We start from the raw sequence: 21699 nt of genomic DNA on the forward strand, positions 1-21699 counted from the left end.
CTATCATTATTTCTATATTAAAAAGTAGAAGAAAATGGTCTGAAAGACCCGTATCAATGACCTGCTTTATATCAACTTTTAGTCCTTTAGTCCAACCCAGGATAGAAATAAAAAAGAGAGAAAGAGACAATCATAAATACTATGCCACTGCCAAACCATATTGAAAGGAATCACAAACCCACATAAACTGACAGCAGCATCCCCCAGAATTTCCTACGTACAGTATCTTCACAGATGACATACCATGTACTGCATGACTGAATGAGAATGAACTCCAAAATCTGCTCCTTGGGTCTCTAAAATCCCAACTGTCTGTGCCTCAGGAAATTTTGCACTGCAAGGCCTGGAAGGACAGCCGGCGGGCTCCATTCAAGTGGCACTCAGATGGAAGTTTCCATACACACCTCCAGAGAATTTGACGAAGTGGCCCGCGGGAGATCAAAGCAAACCAAGGGAAGAATTTGTCCCACTGACTGAGCGTGTGCCAGTCGCCAAGCCTCGGGTAAGTTCTGCCATAGGGCGTTTAATCAAGCTGTAAGGAAGACTGCATTTGTGAGAAGGTAAATGAGCAAGACAGACCACTTAGGAGACCAGAATCACAAACTTCTCAGGGGTCCGTTTCTGAGATGTGATGGGGCCGGATTTGTAGATTTGCAGCAATATGACCAGTTCAAATCAAGGTACCATCCTAACCCAATTTTATTGTTAATTTGCAGTGATTACCTCTGACTAAGTGTGGCCTTCAACTCTCAGCTCAGGTGGTACCAGCTCTTTCTGCATTGGCACTTCTTGTAATTGGATTTTTGGTTTGTTGTGCCAACTTTAATGGCTCAAATTCAAACTCACATTAGAGCAAGGTGGTACAGAGGCTGGCTGGTGATGCTGTGTCATACCTTTAGGTGAGGAGGATCAAATCCTGGTACAAGTGCTGTCTATGGGGTATTTGGGCATTCTCTCTATCTTAGTGGAGATTTCCTTACAAAGACGGGTAAGTTAGGCAAATAGAAGATCTAAATTGGCCCTGTGTATAGACTGGCACCTCATCCAGACTTCCATCTTGCTATGAATTCTGCCACACTGAAATGGTATTAATAATTGGAAGTGTCATGGCATTTTCTATCCTGCTCAGGGGGAGCTGGAGCCTATCCTAACTAGCATAGGGCACAAGGCAGGAACAAACCCTGCCCGGGGTGCCAGTCCGTCGCAGGGCGAACACACACACAGACAGAGGCCAGTTTAGTGACTGTGGGTGGAAACTGGAGAACCTGGACAAAACCCACCCAGACATGGGGAGATCATGCAAACTCCCATAGTTGTAAATATTGCAGACAATTATGAGATTCATGTCCATCTTTAAAGGTAGCACTGAACTGTCTCACCTCTCACCAAAGAACTCATTGTCAATGGGGAGAATGTTTATAAAATTGGAACTCTGTAGATTCTTTCCTCATTCTGCTGTTGGAGTAAGAGCAGCTGGAGTAGTCAATCCATTTCTTTTTTATGTCACCCCCCCCCCCCCCCCCTTTCTTTCAGACTAAGCTGGCGTCCCAAACCATCCAGGTCACCCCCACAATGAACAAGGTGGACTCTGGCCAGGTGCCTCCTCCAAAGGTAGGCCGTTTCTCCAGTAAAGCTCTAGTGGTCATTTTGAACACCCTGATTAGGTCCTCACACTGTCTCCTCTACTCAGACGTTAAGCAGGTTTAATTCTCAGAGTCTGTCACAGTCCAACATGCACTTAAGTCCTGGGATGTTCCCAGTTGCTCTCCTCTGCACAGCTTCACGTGCTGCTATGTCTTTTTTGTAGCATGGTGAGCAGAACATCACACAATACGTGGCTTCACTAATGTTTTATCTATTTTGAGCCTAACATCCCTTGATTTATATTCAACAGTTCTTAATGATATAACCTAACATTTTATTTTCCGTTTTAACCACTTCTGCCCATTGCATCACTCATTTGATTTTCTCTTAAGGATTGTGGGTGACTGTGTGCTGCTTCCAGCCGAAGAGCACAGCCGTTCATCAGTCACGTACACACTCGATTAGTTCTGAATGTCTGGCTAAAAACGTGAAAGTCAAAAATTGAGCAATTGGCAGTTTGAGAATCATGACAAGTGTGTTTTTTTCATTTGTGCTAATGTCCTTGTGGGCTTTTGAGTAACACACACATCTCAGACAGCAGAAACGTGTGCGGCGACAAACAGCAGGGAGAGCGTATGGATGAAGGAATAAATAGGGGATATGAGGGGTGTTAACAGACAGATGGATACGAAAGGCACAAATTCAAATTCACCAAAAAGAGTTCACTGAAATTCTTACTGGTATGTCTCCCACTGACTTGTGGTACAATATGAACAGCAGATGTATATAAAGACAATAAAACAACACGCAATACACAAGGCACTATATACAGTATGTGCTGGTCACTGTGAGTGGCTGTTAAGTAACTGCATAACCTGCAGATAAAAACTGTCTTGGAATCTACGGGTTCAAGTGCAGAAATACGTAGAAAATGATGGGAACCCCCCAGGTAATGCCTGTAATAAGAGGGTCTACCTACAAATAATATGGTGAGTTTTGTCGATGTTTACAGTTTTGATCTCCCTTTGCCACCTGTGTTGACAAAAGGACATCTGCCCTCGACAAAAGTCAACAGCCGTCCTGAAAGAGTTAAAGCCGTGATCGAAAAGGTTCTTTCCATGCCTGCTGACTGTAAGTTGTCCAGCCAGTAGATGAGACTGAAATGGAGGCTCCAGGCAACTAACCTGAATGACTGATTAGAGAACTTGTTAGGGCGGCCCGACATTGCCACAACCCAGGACTAAAATGTCAAAAATCAGGAGACGGAGTTAAACCAAAGAGAAATCTCAAAGATCAGGGCCACCATTAGAACAAACTGTGTGGCCAAACATCCATCCATCCATTATCCAACCTGCTATATCCTAACTACAGGGTCATGGGGGTCTGCTGGAGCCAATCCCAGCCAACACAGGGCGCAAGGCAGGAAACAAACCCCGGGCAGGGTGCCAGCCCACCTTAGGGTGCACACACACACACACCAAGCACACACACTAGGGACAATTTAGGATCACCAATGTATCTAACCTGCATGTCTTTGGACTGTTGGAGGAAACCCACACAGACACGGGAAGAACATACAAACTCCACACAGGGAGGACCCGGGAAGCGAACCCAGGTCTCCTAACTGCGAGGCAGCAGCGCTACCCACTGCGCCACTGTACTGCCCCGGCCAAACACCACAAAACAACAATAAAAATCTCAGTCTGTTCTAACAATTTAAACCATATGTGTTTTGGAGAATTTGTCCAACACTCAGATAACGGTGACACACACACACACACACGCACTGTTATCTTTTATAGACAAAGTAAGGTGACACACACTATCATGTCATCTCTGCGTCATGTGACCAGGGGATGCAGTAAACGACATTGTCACTACCACGCAAATGTGTCACCAAATGCTGACAAATGTGGCAAGAAATTCATTCAAAGCCGTGCTGTGACAACATCATCACATAGATTAAACAATGAAAGAACACACACAGAAATGACAGAAATGAAAGTGAGTTGTGTCAAAACCGAGGCTCATCAGACACTACAATACCAAAACTGAAAGCTTTTTTAACTCGTTTCATTAAATGTTACGTTTAGCACGACTAGCTCTCTGCTCCAGAGTCACGGGTTCAAAGTCTGTGTGTGGAGTTCTCATGCCCTACCCATCTCTGACTGGGTCTTCACAAAGACACGCGTTCATTTCTAAATTGTTCATATGCGAGTGTGTGTACTGTTAGAGTGTGTCCAGATGGTTTAACGGCCCATTCAGAGCCTGTTGCTGCCAACTTCTGGCCGTATTTCCAGTCTTAGTTAAATGGATTTACTAAACGAGAAATGGATGGATCTGGCATTTTGACTATGAACTCCTGCTTTAGTCAGAAAAAGGTGTTTGATTTGTACAAAAAATATTGGGACAGTATAATAAATGCAAATAAACAAGTGCAGTTATTCTTAAATTTACTTTAACTTTTATTTCACTGCAAACCGTGTGAACCCAAGATATTTCATGTTTTGTCTGGTCGACTTCATTTCACTTGTTAATGCACATCCATTCCTGCATTTCAAGCCTGCAACGCATTCCAAAAGAAGTTTGGGGAGCAAATCAGGGCCAGTAATGAGGTAAAATAATTCAATAATGATGTGATTGTAATCAGGATTTGGTACAAAAGCAGAATTCATGAAAGGCTTTAAGATGGGCAGAGGATCCCCAGTTTGTCAACAGATGTGTGAGAAAATTATTGAACTGTTTAAAGACAAACTTTGTCAAAGGCAGATTGGAAAGGATTTGCATATTTCTCCCTCTACAGTGCATAATATCATTAAATGATTTAAGGAATCTTCAGGAATTTCAGTGAGTCAAGGGACGCACACCTAAACTGAACAGCCGTGACCTCCGATCCCTCAGACGGCAGGCACTGGCACTCAATCAGCTGATAGAACCACATGAGCAAGGCCTGATTACTGTGTCAAACCTTTATCAAACATTACAATACGGAGTTACATTCACAAATGGCACTTCAAACTTTACTGTGCAAAAAAGAAGCCACGTCCTGAAGCGGCGTCAACTTCTCTGGGCCTGGAGGTGTCTGGAATGGGCCGCCACACAGTGGAGACACTTATCGTGGTCAGACGAATCAGTATTCCAAATCTTTTTTGGAAGAAATGGATGTTATCTGCTCTGGACCAAAGATGAAAGGACCATCCAGACTGCTATTAGCAACAAGTCCAAATGCCTTCACAGTCTGCCATGGTATGGGGTTGTGTCAGTGCCCTTGGCAAAGGTCATTTATACTTCTGTGATGCCAGCGTTAATGTAGAAAAGTACATTGAGATTTTAGAGCAACAATTGGTGCCTTCAAGATGACATCCAGGGACATCTTTGCATTTTTCAACAAGACGATGCAAAACCACATTCTGCAGACTTTATAAAGGCATGACTGTGGAAGACGAGGGAACGGGTACTGGACTGGCCTGCCTGCAGCCCTCATGTGACCCCAGTAGAGAATGTGTGGAGAATTTTGAAAAGAACAATGCAACAATGACAACTCGGTACTGTTGCACATCTTAAGAAGTGTTTGCAGGACAAAATAACACCTGAAACGCTTCATCAATTGGTGTCCTTAATGCGAAATGTCTTTTAAGTGTTGTGAGAAGGAATGGCGACATTACAAAGCGGTGATTGCTTTACCGTCTGTTTTGTCTTGGTAGAGTAATATATTGCTCTACTTTCCCCTTTTGTATTATTAATATGTAGCCTTAGAATGCCTAATCTCACAGATTTACCACTGTTTATAAGGTATTATTGTATATAACTTATCCCCACCTTCCCTTCTATATCTATAATCTCAGGCAATTAGGTGTAGTATAAAGACAAGCAGGAGTTAAATTACACATAAAAAAATAATGTATTATTGATAATATTCATAAATAATAACAGTATGCAAAGTACATTTGAATACTGGCAACCATACAACCTGATTAAATGGTGATGTGTAGTTCAGGTGGCACACAGACTTGTTAGTTATTTAAAATGTCTCTAGTTAAGGCCGCAAGCCTGTTCAATATGGCTGCTAAGCTGTGCTCTTCAATGTGTTGTCTTCATCATCAGAGGTTAGTAAGAGATGCTTCTTTCAGATGTTAGTAAGAGAGAGAGATTGTGAGGTTAAAGTAAATTTATAGATGTTCTATCCAACCCCTAGAGCCAATAGGATATCATGGCACTTAAAAGCCTCTGATCCAAGCCAATTCCAAACAGCCATACTTCAGACCAATGGGGGAAACAGAACATCTTAACATCTGCCACCAAACTATATGTTAACGTAACCTGGCTTTCTTGCGGGGGTTGAAAGACTTTAGCAGAGAAACACTCGCCAAACGGGTTTAAGGCACATCCCCCAAATCCTGTCGTGAAATTCAAAGAGACCCATTCCTTGGGTTGTAAACATGAATGCTTCTCACTAATATTACATTGCTTTGCCTAAATTACAAATAAAGACATACAAAATATTTATCAAGTTATATGCAAAATCTCACATCACAACACCGTCCCAACTATTTTTGGAATGTGTTGCAGGCCTGAAATGCAAGAATGGATGTGTATTAAGAAATGAAATGAAGTTGACCGACAAAACATGAAATATCTTGGGTTCATACTTACTCAAAGTCAAAGTAAATTAAAGAATCACAGCCTTTTTTACTTTTTATTTGCATTTTCCATAGATAAATTATTTTGTGCATAATAATAATCAAGATAATTATCCATTGCTGTGACAATGGTTGATGTCTCCTGCCTTGTCCAAGTTCATTTCCAGCTTGATCTCCTCTCAGGCACATTTGCGTCTGATGGCGTTTCAGAACTAAAGACCAGCTAACTAACTTCACATATCTGTCCAGACTTCTCTCCAGGCACCTCAATCCAGCCACCCGCCACATGGATTCTCCAGGCGTAGGAAGAAGCTTTGTGTGTCAGCGCCTTCTGATACAGTCGAGGCAAGTAGAACAGAAGAACTCAAAGCTGATCCTGTCCAAATACAAGAGCAAGAGGTGCCAAGAGAGGAACCGGCGGAGGTAAGAGGCAATGAAACAAACAAAAAAAACAGCAATAACAGCTTAACACCCACCTTCAAGTAAAAGGTTCGATACAATAACCCTAACATAACCTTATCACAGTGCTAGAATGGGTTATGGGCTAGAATGGGAATGCCAGTCCGTGGTGTTAGAGTTAAGCAGGAACACAGTGGCCATCTGCACCCTGATGTCCCAGGTAGACTAGAAATGATAACCCAATTAAATTTGCACTAACATTCTGCAAAGACTGGTCATCTGGAATGCACCCTGGGAACCCCAGGCACTGGACTTGCTGACCCCCCAAACTGCAGCTCAGTCTCTCACATTGGGCTGCGTAGCACCAGAAAAGAGGAGCTGGACAGGAAGCTGGAAGAAGAAGAACAGAGAAGGGCTTTGGAAGATGGAGGAATGAAGGTAAATAGAAAGAAGACAGAATATACAGTGTGAGGTTTAATGATGGTCAGTGTAGTGTTCTTAAGGATGAAGTAAAGACATATGCAGAGGTACGTCTCTAATGCTGTTTCTTCACTAACCTTATACAACTAACACCATGTACTGTGTCTCCCCAGTAGATGACATATATCCCAAAAAAACACAGACCACAATAATCAATAACTAAATGTAAAGCAATTGACAAAAGCATTACTGAACAATCACATACAACAATCACGATTCAGAAGTTAGCTGGAAGGGAGAGCTGTTGTCAAGAGCAGATTCATTTAAAGATCTAGGATTCGTGATATTCTAAGATGGAGAATTAGATGCAAAGATAACCCATGGAGTGCAGTGTGGATGGAACAACTGGAAGGAGGTATCAGGGGTCTTGTGAGATTGAAGAATTAAGGTGAAGGCTAAAGGTCAGGTTTTCAAGACAGTGGTAAGACCAGCAATGATGTATGGAGCTGAGACAGTAAAGGGAGCACAAGAGAAAAAGTTAGATGTGGCAGAAATGAGAATGGTGAGATGGATGTGTGGACATACAAAAAATGACAGAATAAGAAATGAGACAATCAGAGGTACAACAAACGTAGTGGAGATAGTACAGGAAAGTAGGTGGAAGTGGTATGGACATGTGATGAAGAGAAACCATAACTATGTGGGCAAAAGAGTGATGGGAATGGAAGTATGGTGTGGACAAAACGAGGCAGGCCAAAGCAGAGGTGGATGGAGGAAGGAAAAGGGCCTGATTGGGGAGGAGGTGAAGGACCAAACCAAATGGAGAAGGTTCTTTAATCACATTGACCTCACACAGAAGTGGGAAAAGAAGAACATGAAGAATCTCGCATTTGTGTCTTGACTTACCAGATACACTGAAAACATGGGACATGTATACTTAACACGTGACCAAATACATCAGCCATTCAAGTGTGCCCTTGTTGTCCACTTGACAACTTTGACCACTCAAACTCTGCCCCCTATGAAAAACAACCATTAAGCACTTTTAGCCAACAAACTATTCAAGAGAAGTTTGTCAAAAAATGCTATTAGGGCTCTTTCATACTTACAGCAATACTCCTTCATAAGGCCTCACTGCCTAACTGCCATTGGGAGCCTTGAATTTTTCATCTGTCCCTATAGCACATGAACACAGCAATACTGCCGATTAGAAGTGTAAGAGTGTGTGTGTGTGTGTGTATAAAACTGTATCTTGAAAGAAACAGATGACTTAACGACAATTTTACAAACTTAACAGCAGTCCAAAGAAGTGAAAATGATGGAAGAGATGGAACTACAGGATGTAGAGGAGGAAGACTCCACATTAAATGGAGTGCAAACAGTGACGGAGATGAACGAAGATGGCCAAGGTGACATTTCATTGATTTTTTTTTCTTAATAATAATAATAATAATAATGCATTTTATTTATAGGGCACTTTACATTAGCAGTAAATCTCAAAGTGCTACATAAAAAGTTTAAACAAAGGCAAAACGAGGTAAAAACAGAGATAAAACAACAATAATTACAGCATTCTTGTTAATAAGCTTTCCTAAATAGAAAAGTCTTTAGCTGTTTTTTTAAACAGCCCACAATCTGCTGTGTTCTCAGGCTCTCTGGTAGGCCATTCCAGAGCCGTGGAGCAGCGACTGCAAAGGCTCGGTCTCCCATTGTATGAAGTTTGGTCACAGGGGGGCAAAGGCGGTGGGTATTTGTAAAACGGAGGTTTCTTTCAGTGGATTGTAATATGAGGAGATCCTTAAGATATTGTGGAGCATTTCCATGGATACACTGGTGAGTGAACAAACAGAGTTTGTATTCGATATGGAGATGGATAGGGAGACAATGAAGTGACCGAAGGATTGGTGAGATGTGTTCATTTTTCCGCACCCTCATCAGGATTCTTGCAGCACTATTTTGAATTTGTTGGAGCTTTTGAAGGCTCTTGTTGGGTATCCCGATGAGGAGTGCATTACAATAGTCCAGTCTGGATGAGATAAAGGCATGAACCAGCTTTTCAACATCACAGAGGGAGAGGCAGGGATGGAGTTTGGCTATGTTTTGGAGATGAAGGAATGCAATTTACAAAGGTGATGGATATGTGTATCAAATGACAGATGGGAGTGTAACATGACACCCAGATTTGTAACTGAAGAGGAGAGGGCAATGGTACGGTCAGAAAAGGAAATACAATTTACAGAGGAAACAAAGTTGATGGGGGTGCCAGTTAAGAGAGCTTCAGTTTTGGTGCTGTTCATCTTGAGGAAGTTCTTGGACATCCAGGCCTCAATCTCATCCAAGCAAGAGGAAAGAGTTGATGGAGGTGTAAGAGAAGTCGAATCCAGTCTCACATAGAGCTGCGTATCATCGGCATAGCAATGGAATGAAACTCCATGCTTGCGGATGATGTGACCCAGGGGTAGCATATAGATATTAAAGAGGGTCGGCCCAAGGACTGATCCTTGTGGGACCCCACAGGTGGCAGTGTGGGTATGAGATTTAGCATCCCCCAAGGCCACACACTCTCATACATATTCTTAAGACACTTGTGACGCTTGTGATTAGCCAGTCAATAACCTGAGAATCACCAGAACTACAGGAACTGAGCCATACAGAACAAAGCACAATGAAGGGGAAAGGCAGAATTCAATTTCTGAACTTGTACACACAGTTGAAGAAAAGAGTGTGGGGGCCATTATGGCGGGAGCACAGTGGATTTAGCCTTTCCACAAACCGAGTGCCACCGAAAGTCTGTTTTTCAAGTTAACAGGTTTTGTGATGGAGTAAATGAAGCACAGGCTGACATTTTAACAATCTTAACTGTGTTGTTGTTGTTTCAGTCCTGGAAGAAGTTGTGAGCATCGCAGACTCGAGCGACTCCCAAACCTCTGACAGTGATGCCGTTGTCATACCAAAACCCGTGCTGCCCACCAAGATGGTTAGTAGTGGATTTCAGTATTTAGCTCAGTGTGTTGAGAATCCAATTGGGGGTACAATGAGGGCAGATGTGACAGACTACTAGGCAACAAAATCTGCCTCCTGTCCATCGTAAAAATGAATTGAAATGATATTATCATATTACAAATAGTGCCATCTGCTCTGCGATGTCAAAGTGGCCCCTGTAAGCGACAGGGAGACTACTAAAATACACTCCATAAAAAGTTATTTATCCTTAAGAGATGTTCAAATGGGAATGAAAACCAGAGAAAGCTTCAGTCCTTTTAAGGCTGTTTGTGTTATGTACCCAAGAGCTCAGTCACTATTCGGGGAGTGATGTGGAAGTGGTGCACTGCTATAAGCACTTGGGGGTCAATGTCAGTGACAAGCCAGACTGATTTAGGGGAAAGAAAGTATGCACCGTTGATATATTGTCTCTCACCTCTTCTCTTGTCGGACAGCAGTCTGAGCGTCTACGAGTAGAAATCCTGTCACTGACTATTGTTCCCGAGTCACGGGTGGCTCTCGATGAAGAGATTCAACAACTCTATGTGGAGTACAGAATATTTGGAGTCCCCCTGGAGACAACAGAGACACCCATTTCACTACGGAAACCAACACAAGGCGAAGAGATACACTACAACTTCACAAGAGGTTTGAGATTTCATGATGAACATTAATATCAAAATAAATATTTTAATATGATATGACAGTGGCCAGCACAGTGGCGCAAAGGTGGCACCACTGCCTCGCATTAAGGAGACCAGGGTTCATGTCCCATGTCCCGCATGCTGCCTGCATGGAGCTTGTATGTTCTCTCCATGTCTGTGTGGGCTTCCTCAGGGTGCTCTGGTTTCCTACCACAGTCCAGAGACATGCAGGTTAGGTGGATTGGCCCTAGTGTGTGGTTATGTGTGTTTGCTCTGCGATGATCTGGTGCCCTGTCCAGGGTTTGTTCTTGCCTTGAGTGCCATGCTAGCTGGGACAGGCTCTAGCAGACCCCCGTGACCTTGTCCAGGACTAAGCAGGATAGAAAATGGCCGACTCACTGATATGACAGTCCCCATAGTATGACTACATGCAGACCTGCTTTCTTTGAAAGCTGTTGGTGAAGATGTACAGGATATTATGTTATGGCTGGTGTGTTAATCTGGATTGAGGAAATGACGTTTGTGTGGATGTTTCACCCGAACACATAAGCTTCCATCTAATTTATAGACACATCATTATGCCAATAGGCAGCATTCCCAAATGTTCCTAAGCAACAACAACAACAACATTTATTTCTATAGCACATTTTCATACACATAATGTAGCTCAAAGTGCTTTACACAATGAAGAAAAGAAAAATAAAAGATGAAGTAAGAATTAAAATCAGACAACATTAATTAACTTAGAGTAAGAGTAAGGTCCGATGGCCAGGGTGGACAGAAAAACAAAAAAAACTCCAGACGGCTGGAGAAAAAAATAAAATCTGTAGGGGTTCCAGGCCACGAGACCACCCAGTCCCCTCTGGGCATTCTACCTAACATAAATTAACAGTCCTCTTTGTATTTAGGGGTCTCACGGAAGGACTTGATGCTGATGGTCATGCAGATTTCTGGCTTTTAATCCATCAATGTTGGAACATCATGATGCTTTGATTAGGTGGTGGTGGTGCAGTCGTCACCACAAAGAAACCGGAAAAAGAAACAGAAGAGAGAGTAGGGGTTAGTACGGATTTTAGAGCCACCATGAATAGTTATTATAATGAACTGAATATACAGAGTATCAGGATTAAATTACAGTGAAGTTATGAGAAGGCCATGTTAAAGTAATGTGTTTTCAGTAGTTTTTTAAAGTGCTCCACTGTATTAGCCTGGCGAATTCCTATTGGTAGGCTATTCCAGATTTTAGGTACATAACAGCAGAAGGCCGCCTCACCACTTCTTTTAAGTTTTGCTCTTGGAATTCTAAGGAGACACTCATTTGAGGATCTGAGATTACGATTTGGAATATAAGGTGTCAGACATTCCGATATATAAGATGGAGCGAGATTATTTAAGGCTTTATAAACCATAAGCAGTATTTTAAAGTCAATCCTGAATGACACAGGTAACCAGTGTAGTGACATCAAAACTGGAGAAATGTGCTCGGATTTTCTTTTCCTGGTAAGGATTCTAGCAGCTGCATTCTGCACTAGTGGCAAACGATTTATGTCTTTTTTGGGTAGTCCTGAGAGGAGTGCGTTACAGTAATATAGTCGACTGAAAACAAAAGTGTGGATTAATTTCTCAGCATCTTTCAATGATATAAGAGGTCTAACTTTTGCTATGTTTCTTAAGTGAAAAAATGCTGTCCTAGTGGTCTGATGAATATGCAATTTAAAATTCAGATTACTGTCAACAGTTACCCCTAAGCTTTTTTCCTCCGTCTTGACTTTTAATCCTAATGCATCAAGTTTATTTCTGATAACCTCATTGTATCCATTATTGCCAATCATTAAAATTTCAGTTTTCTCTTAATTTAGCTTGAGAAAATTACTATTCATCCATTTAAGCAATCCTTAAAGTACCAAGAATGCATAGAGGACCATTGACAAAAAAGAGATAACCAAACAGTATGTCAGAATTTTGTTCCTCTTTCCTATTTTTCTGGAAAAGTACACCTGCAAAAGACAAAGAGAGCAATCTTACATTAATAAAGAGATGGACACCTGTTTGTTCACACAGATTTCATGGAGATGTATCATAACCTGTACCCAAGAGGCCATAGTGATAACTTATTAACTAAAAGCCAGTGGAACAATAATTTAGCTACATAGCCTGTGTTCATACCATCTGCAAATTCCCAAATTTCCATCACTGATACCTCCAACGATGACAGTATTGCCATCTCATAACTTTTATATTTTATTTTGGCTTACTCAGTGCTTGTTAAGGGTCAAAGTTGTTGATGGCCTCTTTTTACACTGTCCGTCCATTCATTGTCTACTGAGATTATCAAGTTTATTGATCCCATTTTTTTTAGCTGTTACTTTCCCCATACTGTAGCGATGGCTGAGAAAAATGTTTTAATGGAGAACAGAGTAAAACTTCCAGACACAATAGACAAGTGGGGACCAACACTGAACAAATAGCAAACAATGTCAAAAAGTCCATGAAAAAGTCTCAAGTTACTCAAGTCACATAACCCCTAATCGCATGCTCACAATGTCCAAAACTCATGTACTCTTGCTAAAAAAAATATTAAACAAACTACTTATCCTCTCATGAATAGCTAAGGACCACTCTCAGACGGGGGTGAGCTTTGGAATTAAACCCCCACCCCCCACACAACTCTATTCACTGGTGCTTAGGCTACAATGCCGTATTTCTTGGTTTTTAAACTGCACAGTTGAATTGTTGAAGCACCACAGATATTCCCCTCATATTGGTTTCACTTGCTCGACTTTTCTTTAAATCTCTTAACTCTACTCCTCTCTTAGACCACAGACTACAGTCAGGTGATTCACAAGGTTAGCCAATGAAGGCGCAGTATCTGGGCTGGACTCCTGACCAATGAATGAGATGAGAGGCGGGTCTTCAGTGCACACATTTGTTCTTGTTTGAGCATGCTCCATTTTTATTCATGTCAGCATTTTTTGGTTTATTTAACAATATTTTAATAAAACTATATGCATTTGGATGACTTCATATGTGGATTATGTAACATGAGTTTTTTCCATGGACATTTTTGATGTTGGTCCCCACAGATGCCTATTCTTTTAGAAAGTTTGTTACCTTCATTTTCCAATAAAACAAGTATTTTAAAAAATTTTTGGTAATTACTATAAACCACTTGGGGTTAGTAACAGATAAAAAAATACACATTATGCATATTATTTTTGGGTGGAGTATTCCATTAAGGTCTAGTTGGCCCGAGCTAATCCCAGGCAGAAACACGCAGCAGAAAGGTGCCAGTCCATTCGAAGTCTCACTCCCGGACATCTGGCACCACACTCACTCACACCAGCCAATTACTGTAACTGGACATGAAGCTCTTAGGAAGGTGGGCAGAAAACTGTCTGAGATTCAAGCGAATGGGCAAACTCCACAGGGGCAGTGACCAGGAACAGAGCTGAGAGGCTGCAGCGCTAATCACTGGGCTACTATTGTGGGGGACAGAAGTCTTATTTAAAAAAAAAAAAAAAAAAAGTCTCAAAAGTAGATTTCTTATAAATTAACAAGCCTTGTCTTGGTCTGGGGAGCAACACTCCCAGGACGGACGGACGGACGGATGGACAGACAGACAGACAGACACAGATCTGAAAGGCACTATGTACTGTAATAGATAGATAGATAGATAGATAGATAGATAGATAGATAGATAGATAGATAGATAGATAGATAGATAGATAGATAGATAGATAGATAGATAGATAGATAGATAGATAGATAGATAGATAGATAGATAGATAACACGTTATTTCCTAACATTTCATCTTTGCCAGGCTCCTCATACTATACTCACACTTTGCCACCATTGTGTTCCCAGTATTTGACCTTGGTTGCTAACACAAGGTATTTAAAACAATAAAAAAAGTAGAGGCAAAGGTCTCTTATGGGTTATCAAGCCTAACTCCTAAACTATATTTTAATTATGCTGTTGTTTTAAATCTTCAGCAATCCAGACTTGGTGATCATGTTAATATAGGTAAGCAGTGTGACACAGTGGTTAAGGCTTTGGGCTTCAAACCCTTAGATTGTCCCACTACTGAAACTGTGTGACTTTGAGCAGGTCGCGTCAACTGCCTGTGTTCCAACTGGAAAAAGAAAAGAAATATAACCAATTGTATCTCAAATCTTGCTTTGGTCAAATAAATAATTGTAAATGTTACCACTATAGCCTCATCAAACTTCTCACAGCTGATAGTCTTTAACCAGGAGTGGTCTACTTCAAGGTCCAACATGCTCTACATGTAGAAATCCCCCTCAACACTGCACAGTTTTACTGAGCTTGTTCCACATTTCTGCTGGCTTTAACAAGACTGGCTCTACTCCTCTGACTTATATAAGGTGTTTTTTGCCTACAGATGTGTTACACACTGGATTTTTATTGTTTGTTGCACCCTGCTCTGTAAACACTGGAGTTTGGAGTGTGTGGGAAATCACAAGAGGGCAGCTATTTCTGAGATTACGGAATCACAACATCTCACCACCAGTCATGCAGAAGTGAAAACCATTTAGATGGCAAGTCTCAGTGAATGGCTAAACATTTGAGTTGCACTCCCAATTTATGAGTTGGAGTAATATGATCAGATGCTTGGAAGCATAGACTACTTGCACTAATGAATCAATGGATCTAATAAAGTGGCTAATGAGTGTATATTTTATAAAGTATGTATATCTGACCCTGTTCTCCATGTTCCTTCTGGCAGTGATCTATGTGGACAAAGCTGAGAACTTTGCTGTGCGGCAGTATCTTTACACCATGTTGGAAGGAAAGGACCCCAACAAGGGCAGGTAAAAGGATTTCCTTTCTGTTTTCAGTATCAGTTAAAAAGGCTTAAATTCGAAACTGGCAATGCTGCGTTTGGGAAAGCTCAAAGCTTTTCTAGATCTTTAACTCAAATCATCAATTTAATGGAAATAATAGCCTCTTTTTGATGCCTTAGAGTGCTGAGAAATCATTTAATTTGCTCTCAAATGTTTTTTCAATGATAATAATGATTTTGTATTACAGTCCATAGATAAGTCAGTCAGTCAGTCATTTTCCAACCCGTTGGTTGATTATTTATTACATCTTGCCTGATGAAGTTGCCTCAAAAGCTTGTGCATAAATGTATGAAATTATATGTGATTAATCATATCCATCCATCATCCATAAAACAAAAGTAAAATATAGAAGTTGCTTTTAATACCATACAACTTGGATCTAGTGTGGCAGATGACGAAGATTGAGTCGATGTGCATGTCACAGTGGACAGCTTAGCTATTAGCTTAACAAACTGGCTTGATGGGCTGAATGGTCTCCTCTCATTCGTCGTCTGACTTATGTTCTTATGTAAGTCTCTAGTCAACTCATTTCTGTGTTGGCTGGGAATGGCTCCAGCAGACCCCTGTGACCCTGTAGTTAGGATATAGCAGGTTGGATAATGGATGGAAGGACATCAAACAAAAGTTACTAGGGCTGAGCCATCAATGTTTTCTTTTTGCAAGGGTTTTTAAACTCCACCTGAAGAGACTATAATATGACAGACGACCAGGGGGGGGGGACCCAGAGTATCAGATCATAACAGGCTTGTGTATCCATAAAAGGACTGTAGTCAGAAGGGGCAACTTTGAAATCCTTGACCCCCCCACTGCACATTTCACATCCTGCCACCATAACATAGCTGCTTTTATCAGTAAAATCCTGAAGAGGAAATGGTTGTGGAACAGAGCAACCTGCAGTGTCCCAACAAAATAATTTAGGGTAACCAACCTGGCAATTCCATTTTATTTTCTTTGGAGAAATACAAACTAAAACTAAAGTGTCACAGAAATAAACAAGCAATAATAGGGGCAATGTAACACAGAACAGGAGCTCTAGTAGCTGTGGGTCCCATTTTTAAATAAATAAATAAATAACTGAAATGCCAGTTTGATCTCCAGGTGCCTCTCCATGCTCGTGTGGCTGCGGGAGATTGGTGGGGTAGTTGGGACGGAGCACATCTGCATGTGAGGGTGTGGTCTGTCTTTAGATTACATTAAGATTATTTATTTATAAAAGCACATTTAAAACAACAGAGGTAACACCAAAAGGCTGTACAAAGAAACATTAAAGTAAACACAATGCAAACAATCATGCAGAAGCAGATTAATAAGACAACCAATTGTAACATCCACCACAATCCCATTATACATAGTGAAAGTTGGAGGAAAACAAGTAGATCTTAAGCTGACTTTTAAAAACCTTGATAGAGAATGAAGACCTGATGTGAAAAGGCAAGTCATTCCAAAGCCTAGGAGCAACAACTGAGAAAGCTCCGTCTCCCCTCGACTTCAGCCGAGATCAGTGCTCTTGGTGGCACATAGGGGTGAAGGAGGTCACAGATATATTTTGGAGGGAGACCATGCAAGGCTTTAAAAACAAACAACAAGATTTTAAAATCAATGTGACACCTCACCAGTAGCCAGTGGAGAGAGGCTAAGATGGGGGAGATATCCTTTTTTCTTGACCCAATTAACAACCTAGCTGGGGCATTTTGAACCAGCTGAAGGCACGACAGAGCAGATTTTGGCAGACCCTCCATTGGCTTTCTGCAGTATGTGACTGAGGCGCTGCGCCCACAAAAGGAAGAGCCTGTACGAGAGAGGGACACAGTTGAAAGAACAGAGAAGAGATCGAACAGAAACAGAGGTTAAAGAAAGCAGAGACGTCCATTTTAAATGGAAGAACCAGGGACTGATTTTAAAGAAAAGATTCCTGCCATGTTTTAACCTCATTTTTATAGATTACTTACTAAACCTTTGCACTGCACCATTTATTTAAACACTGTTTGTTTTCCGTCTGTTACATTTTTAAATAAAACCACTTATTATTTTTGCACCTACCCCTAGCTATGTGTGTGTCCTCATCTGCCTGGCTCATTTCGGTTACGGTATTGATTGGTTCAAGAGGGTCCCAGAAAAGAATGGCAGCATGCAGCCTACCTGCACCATCACAGTAGCGCTCTTTTGGGTCTAACTGGGAGCTCCGTCCTGCTGTGAGTTCAGGTCACAAGTGAGATGCCACCTTCCACGGACCAGTCCCTTTGATATCCTTCTGATTGAAAGGGGTGGGACTTGTAGGAGTGATGGGGGTGTGGCCAGTCAGTTTCCTGGGCTGACTTTTCTGAGCTGCAGAGGGAAGAGACAAGACAGTTACCAACAGCTTCCCCTCTTGCCCCAGGATGGTACTGCGTACCTGATCATGCTCTGACACATATACATCACAGGCTCTTTATTGTCCTTTTCACTTAGAATATATCCTAACTTATCAGAATTCTAGCTTTTAAAAATTTCTATTCCCAACTTACCTTATTCTTAAAATTCATAATAAATATGTTTATAACAATAATAAATATTACAAATACAGAACAGCAAAAAAACATTAACAAACAATATTTCAGAAAATAGGTACAGTTTGTGCAGTTCTTAACTCCAGTTCATTTCTCCTTTGCATATTTTAATTTCTAAGCATTTTTAAATCCCCTTTACAAACATTATATAGAAATAAGACTAGAACTACTCACTGAGGCCTACTTAGTCAGAACACGAGCCTCTCGTGAAAGCAACAGCAGCGGATTTGAGAAGGCCATAAAGGTGAAGTAGGATTATGATTAATCAATCAACAAGCAGCTTAACCAAAACGAAATTTCAAGTGTGTCATTTCTGCTAATTGCATTATATTTACTTACTTACTATTCATCACCCTCAGACAGGCATTGAGCAGACAACCTGTCCAGGATGCTCTCATGAATGCCTTCTCTTTTGATAACAACTTTTATGGGAATGGGACCTAGCTATGCCAACATCTTCGTCAGCTGGGTAGAAGAACGTTTCTTTTCTTCCTACTTAGGCTTGTACCAGACCTGTACAAAAGATATCTTAGTGATTGTGTTGATGCCACTTCTTGCTCCAGAAGGCAGCTACAGGAACTCATTAAAGATTGTATTAGTTTCCATTCACCTCTCAGTTTACACTCGATGTTTCTACCACAACTCTACCATTTTTTGGTAGCAGTCAGTCTATTAGCTTTCCAAGACTAAAAACCTCAGTCCATTACAAGTCAACCGACTCACGTAGTTGCTTTCTCTACAGTTCCTTCCACTCCTGGCATATTAAAAACCAGAGCCATCTTAACAGCAACAAAGCAAAACAGAAACATACATAGGCATCAGAAACATTGTGGACCCCTATGCTCCTGGAGCCCCCAACCAATGCCCGTTGTGCCCACACGTTAAGACGGCCCTGCTAAAAACTCTCAACCTCTTTCACATTTCTTTAGACATCGCCGCCTCTTCAGTGATGAGGGTGACTTCTGTGATGAAACACTTAGAATGAGAAGTTTCTTCAATGAGCAAGGATACCCTTCTCATGTTGTGGACAGGGCCTTTAATCAAGCCAGGAGCAGACATCATAACATTCAATCTAAGAGAAACCCGAATAATGAAACCTGCCATTCCACCCCAACTCTCAATCTCCCCCATTTTACGACTGACCCTTCTGCAGGGGTCTCTTATCCTAACCCTCCATTAAATCTCCTCCCATCGACCACCTAACCTGCACAAACGTCTCGTCCACAGCTCACTTCACAGAGGAGAAGCACATTCTCCACCAGGCACTTTGAGCTGTAACATGAGCCACTGTGTTCCATCCTAATGTCTGTTACCTGCTCTTTGCTTTTCTTAGCTGCACACCTGATGAAGGCAATACAGCCAAAATGTTGGGTCTTGTACCTGCTTTTCTTTTCAACAATGGAACTAACCTTTACCATTTTCCCCCCTTTTATTATATGCATATTTTTTTTACTTCCTGTATGAACCTTGGCAAGGCAGAAAGATAAATAAAAGTAGTAACCGTGTCCATTGCTCTAGCCATCTGGTAGTAAACCTAATGGAAGAGGCCCTCGGTCCAGTACAACTCACAAATCAGCTGGTGCAAAAGCAGTGATGTGGATTAACAATAGCACTAATAAATTAAATAAATAAATAGAATAAATTAGGCTCTATTGTTGGCATGGAGCTGGACAGCTTGACATCTGTGGCAGAGCGACGGGCACTCAGCAGGCTCCTGTCAATCATGGAGAATCCACTGCATCCACTAAACAGTATCATCTCCAGACAGAGGAGCAGCTTCAGCGACAGACTGCTGTCACTGTCCTGCTCCACTGACAGACTGAGGAGATCGTTCCTCCCCCAAACTATGCGACTCTTCAATTCCACCTGGGGGGTAAACGTTAACATTATTCAAAGTTATTGTCTGTTTTTACCTGCATTTTTATTACTCTTTAATTTAATATTGTTTTTTGTATCAGTATGCTACTGCTGCTGGAGTATGTGAATTTCCCCTTGGGATTAATAAAGTATCTATCTATCTAATAATTTCACTTCAGAAAGTTCCAAATATATATTTGAGCAGATTGGCAGTCATATACTAACATTTGCATCATCAAAGATAAATAAATGACAAGACCTCTGCATGGTCCATTGACACTGAAAGAGAAATAAGGCCGTGGAAAGCAGAAATATTATGAAAACCATGCTGTTCATTAGTTATTATGGAAACCCTGTCTTGATCTGCAATATGCAGTACATTCCAACAACATTTTTATACAATAAATACGAAAATGAAAATTAGCATGCATAATATCAGAGTATGAACAATTTTGGACACGGCTGCTGTATCGATTTCTGACCAACTATTCTTGATGTGTTCTCAACTCTCAGGTTAAAGTTTACCGTAGTAAGTGAGCCAGTGGAGGAAGAGCATGAAGAATGCCAAGATGTCGGTTACGCATATCTGGACCTAAAAGCCGTTCTCTTGTCAGGAAGCGACGTTGTTGAACAGCAGTTAGACGGTGAGTGAAAGACCACTTGATTCTTTACTTGCTAACAGAACTTAAGAGGGTTTTCTGATCCTCTTGGCTTTTTTCCAATGAATGAAAGGAACTCAGTCTTAACATTCCAAGTGGCCTAAAAAAACAACACAAAACTAATAAATGAAATAAAAAAATAATAATAACATCTCCCCAAACCACGGTCAATCCAATTCAGGACTGTAGGGGCCAGAGCTTGTATATCAGGAATTGAGGCCAGGGGGGCGGGGGCCACCAGTCCATCTCTAGGCCCTCGCCCACACAGAGCCAAGCTAGAGATATTCATTAACCCTAACATTCACTCACCGGCTGCCCAAGCAAACAACTTGAATGTGCTGTCTGGAAATCGGCCTCCAGAATGAGAAGGAAGTGGGCTTCTGTAAAACAGCAGTAACGAAAACAAACAATGAGTGTGGCTTTGTGACGTTATTTTGAACCGATGTTCATTCAAGAACACCTACTAGCAATTTGTGAAACTGGACACAATCAGCAGCCTAAAGTAGTAACATTTATCACACAAAATGTCCTGATTTGAAGTTAGAAAATGAAAAGAGGAAGAAGGTTTGGAAAACTTTAAACTAGGGCTGGGAATTAAACAAAACAATTAACCAATTAATCGCATAAATGTATGTAGTACTAAGGTGTTGTACCATGTTAGCCATTATGGATGTAGGGAGAAGTTAAGCAAAAAGACACCTGTTATTGGCTAACTAGAAAAGATTACAATATGCAAGCTTTCGAGGCAACTCAGGCCCCTTCTTCAGGCAAGTTGTAATCAATTGATTATTCATTACATCTTGCCTTATGAAGGGGCCTGAGTTGCCTCAAAAGCTTGCGCATAAATGTATGAAATTATATATGATTAATCACATCTAACACTAAAACATCCATCCATTATCCAACCTGCTATATCCTAACACAGGGTCATGGGGGTCTGCTGGAGCCAATCTCAGCCAACCTTGGGCAGGGTGCCAGCCCACCGCAGGGCACCCACACACCAAGCACACACTAGAGACAATTTAGGATTACCAATGCACCTAACCTGCATGTCTTTGGACTGCGGGAGGAAACCCACACAGACACGGGGAGAAATTGCAAA

The 21699-nt window shown here is 41.4% G+C and overlaps 1 protein-coding gene across 1 annotated transcript in view; it reads left to right on the plus strand.

Moving 5' to 3' along the window:
• Positions 1–21699, plus strand: part of rpgrip1 (RPGR interacting protein 1) — a 106503-nt gene that overhangs the window by 71728 nt on the left and 13076 nt on the right. The window contains exons 19-26 of the mRNA XM_051922475.1: positions 324–502; positions 1534–1611; positions 6474–6647; positions 8341–8452; positions 9923–10020; positions 10481–10673; positions 15418–15502; positions 20452–20582. Of these exons, the coding sequence (XP_051778435.1) occupies positions 324–502; positions 1534–1611; positions 6474–6647; positions 8341–8452; positions 9923–10020; positions 10481–10673; positions 15418–15502; positions 20452–20582 (1050 nt within the window). The remainder of the gene's footprint in view (positions 1–323; positions 503–1533; positions 1612–6473; positions 6648–8340; positions 8453–9922; positions 10021–10480; positions 10674–15417; positions 15503–20451; positions 20583–21699) is intronic.

The sequence above is a fragment of the Erpetoichthys calabaricus genome, chromosome 2 (genome assembly GCF_900747795.2).
Source record: "Erpetoichthys calabaricus chromosome 2, fErpCal1.3, whole genome shotgun sequence".
Taxonomy (NCBI): domain Eukaryota; kingdom Metazoa; phylum Chordata; class Cladistia; order Polypteriformes; family Polypteridae; genus Erpetoichthys; species Erpetoichthys calabaricus.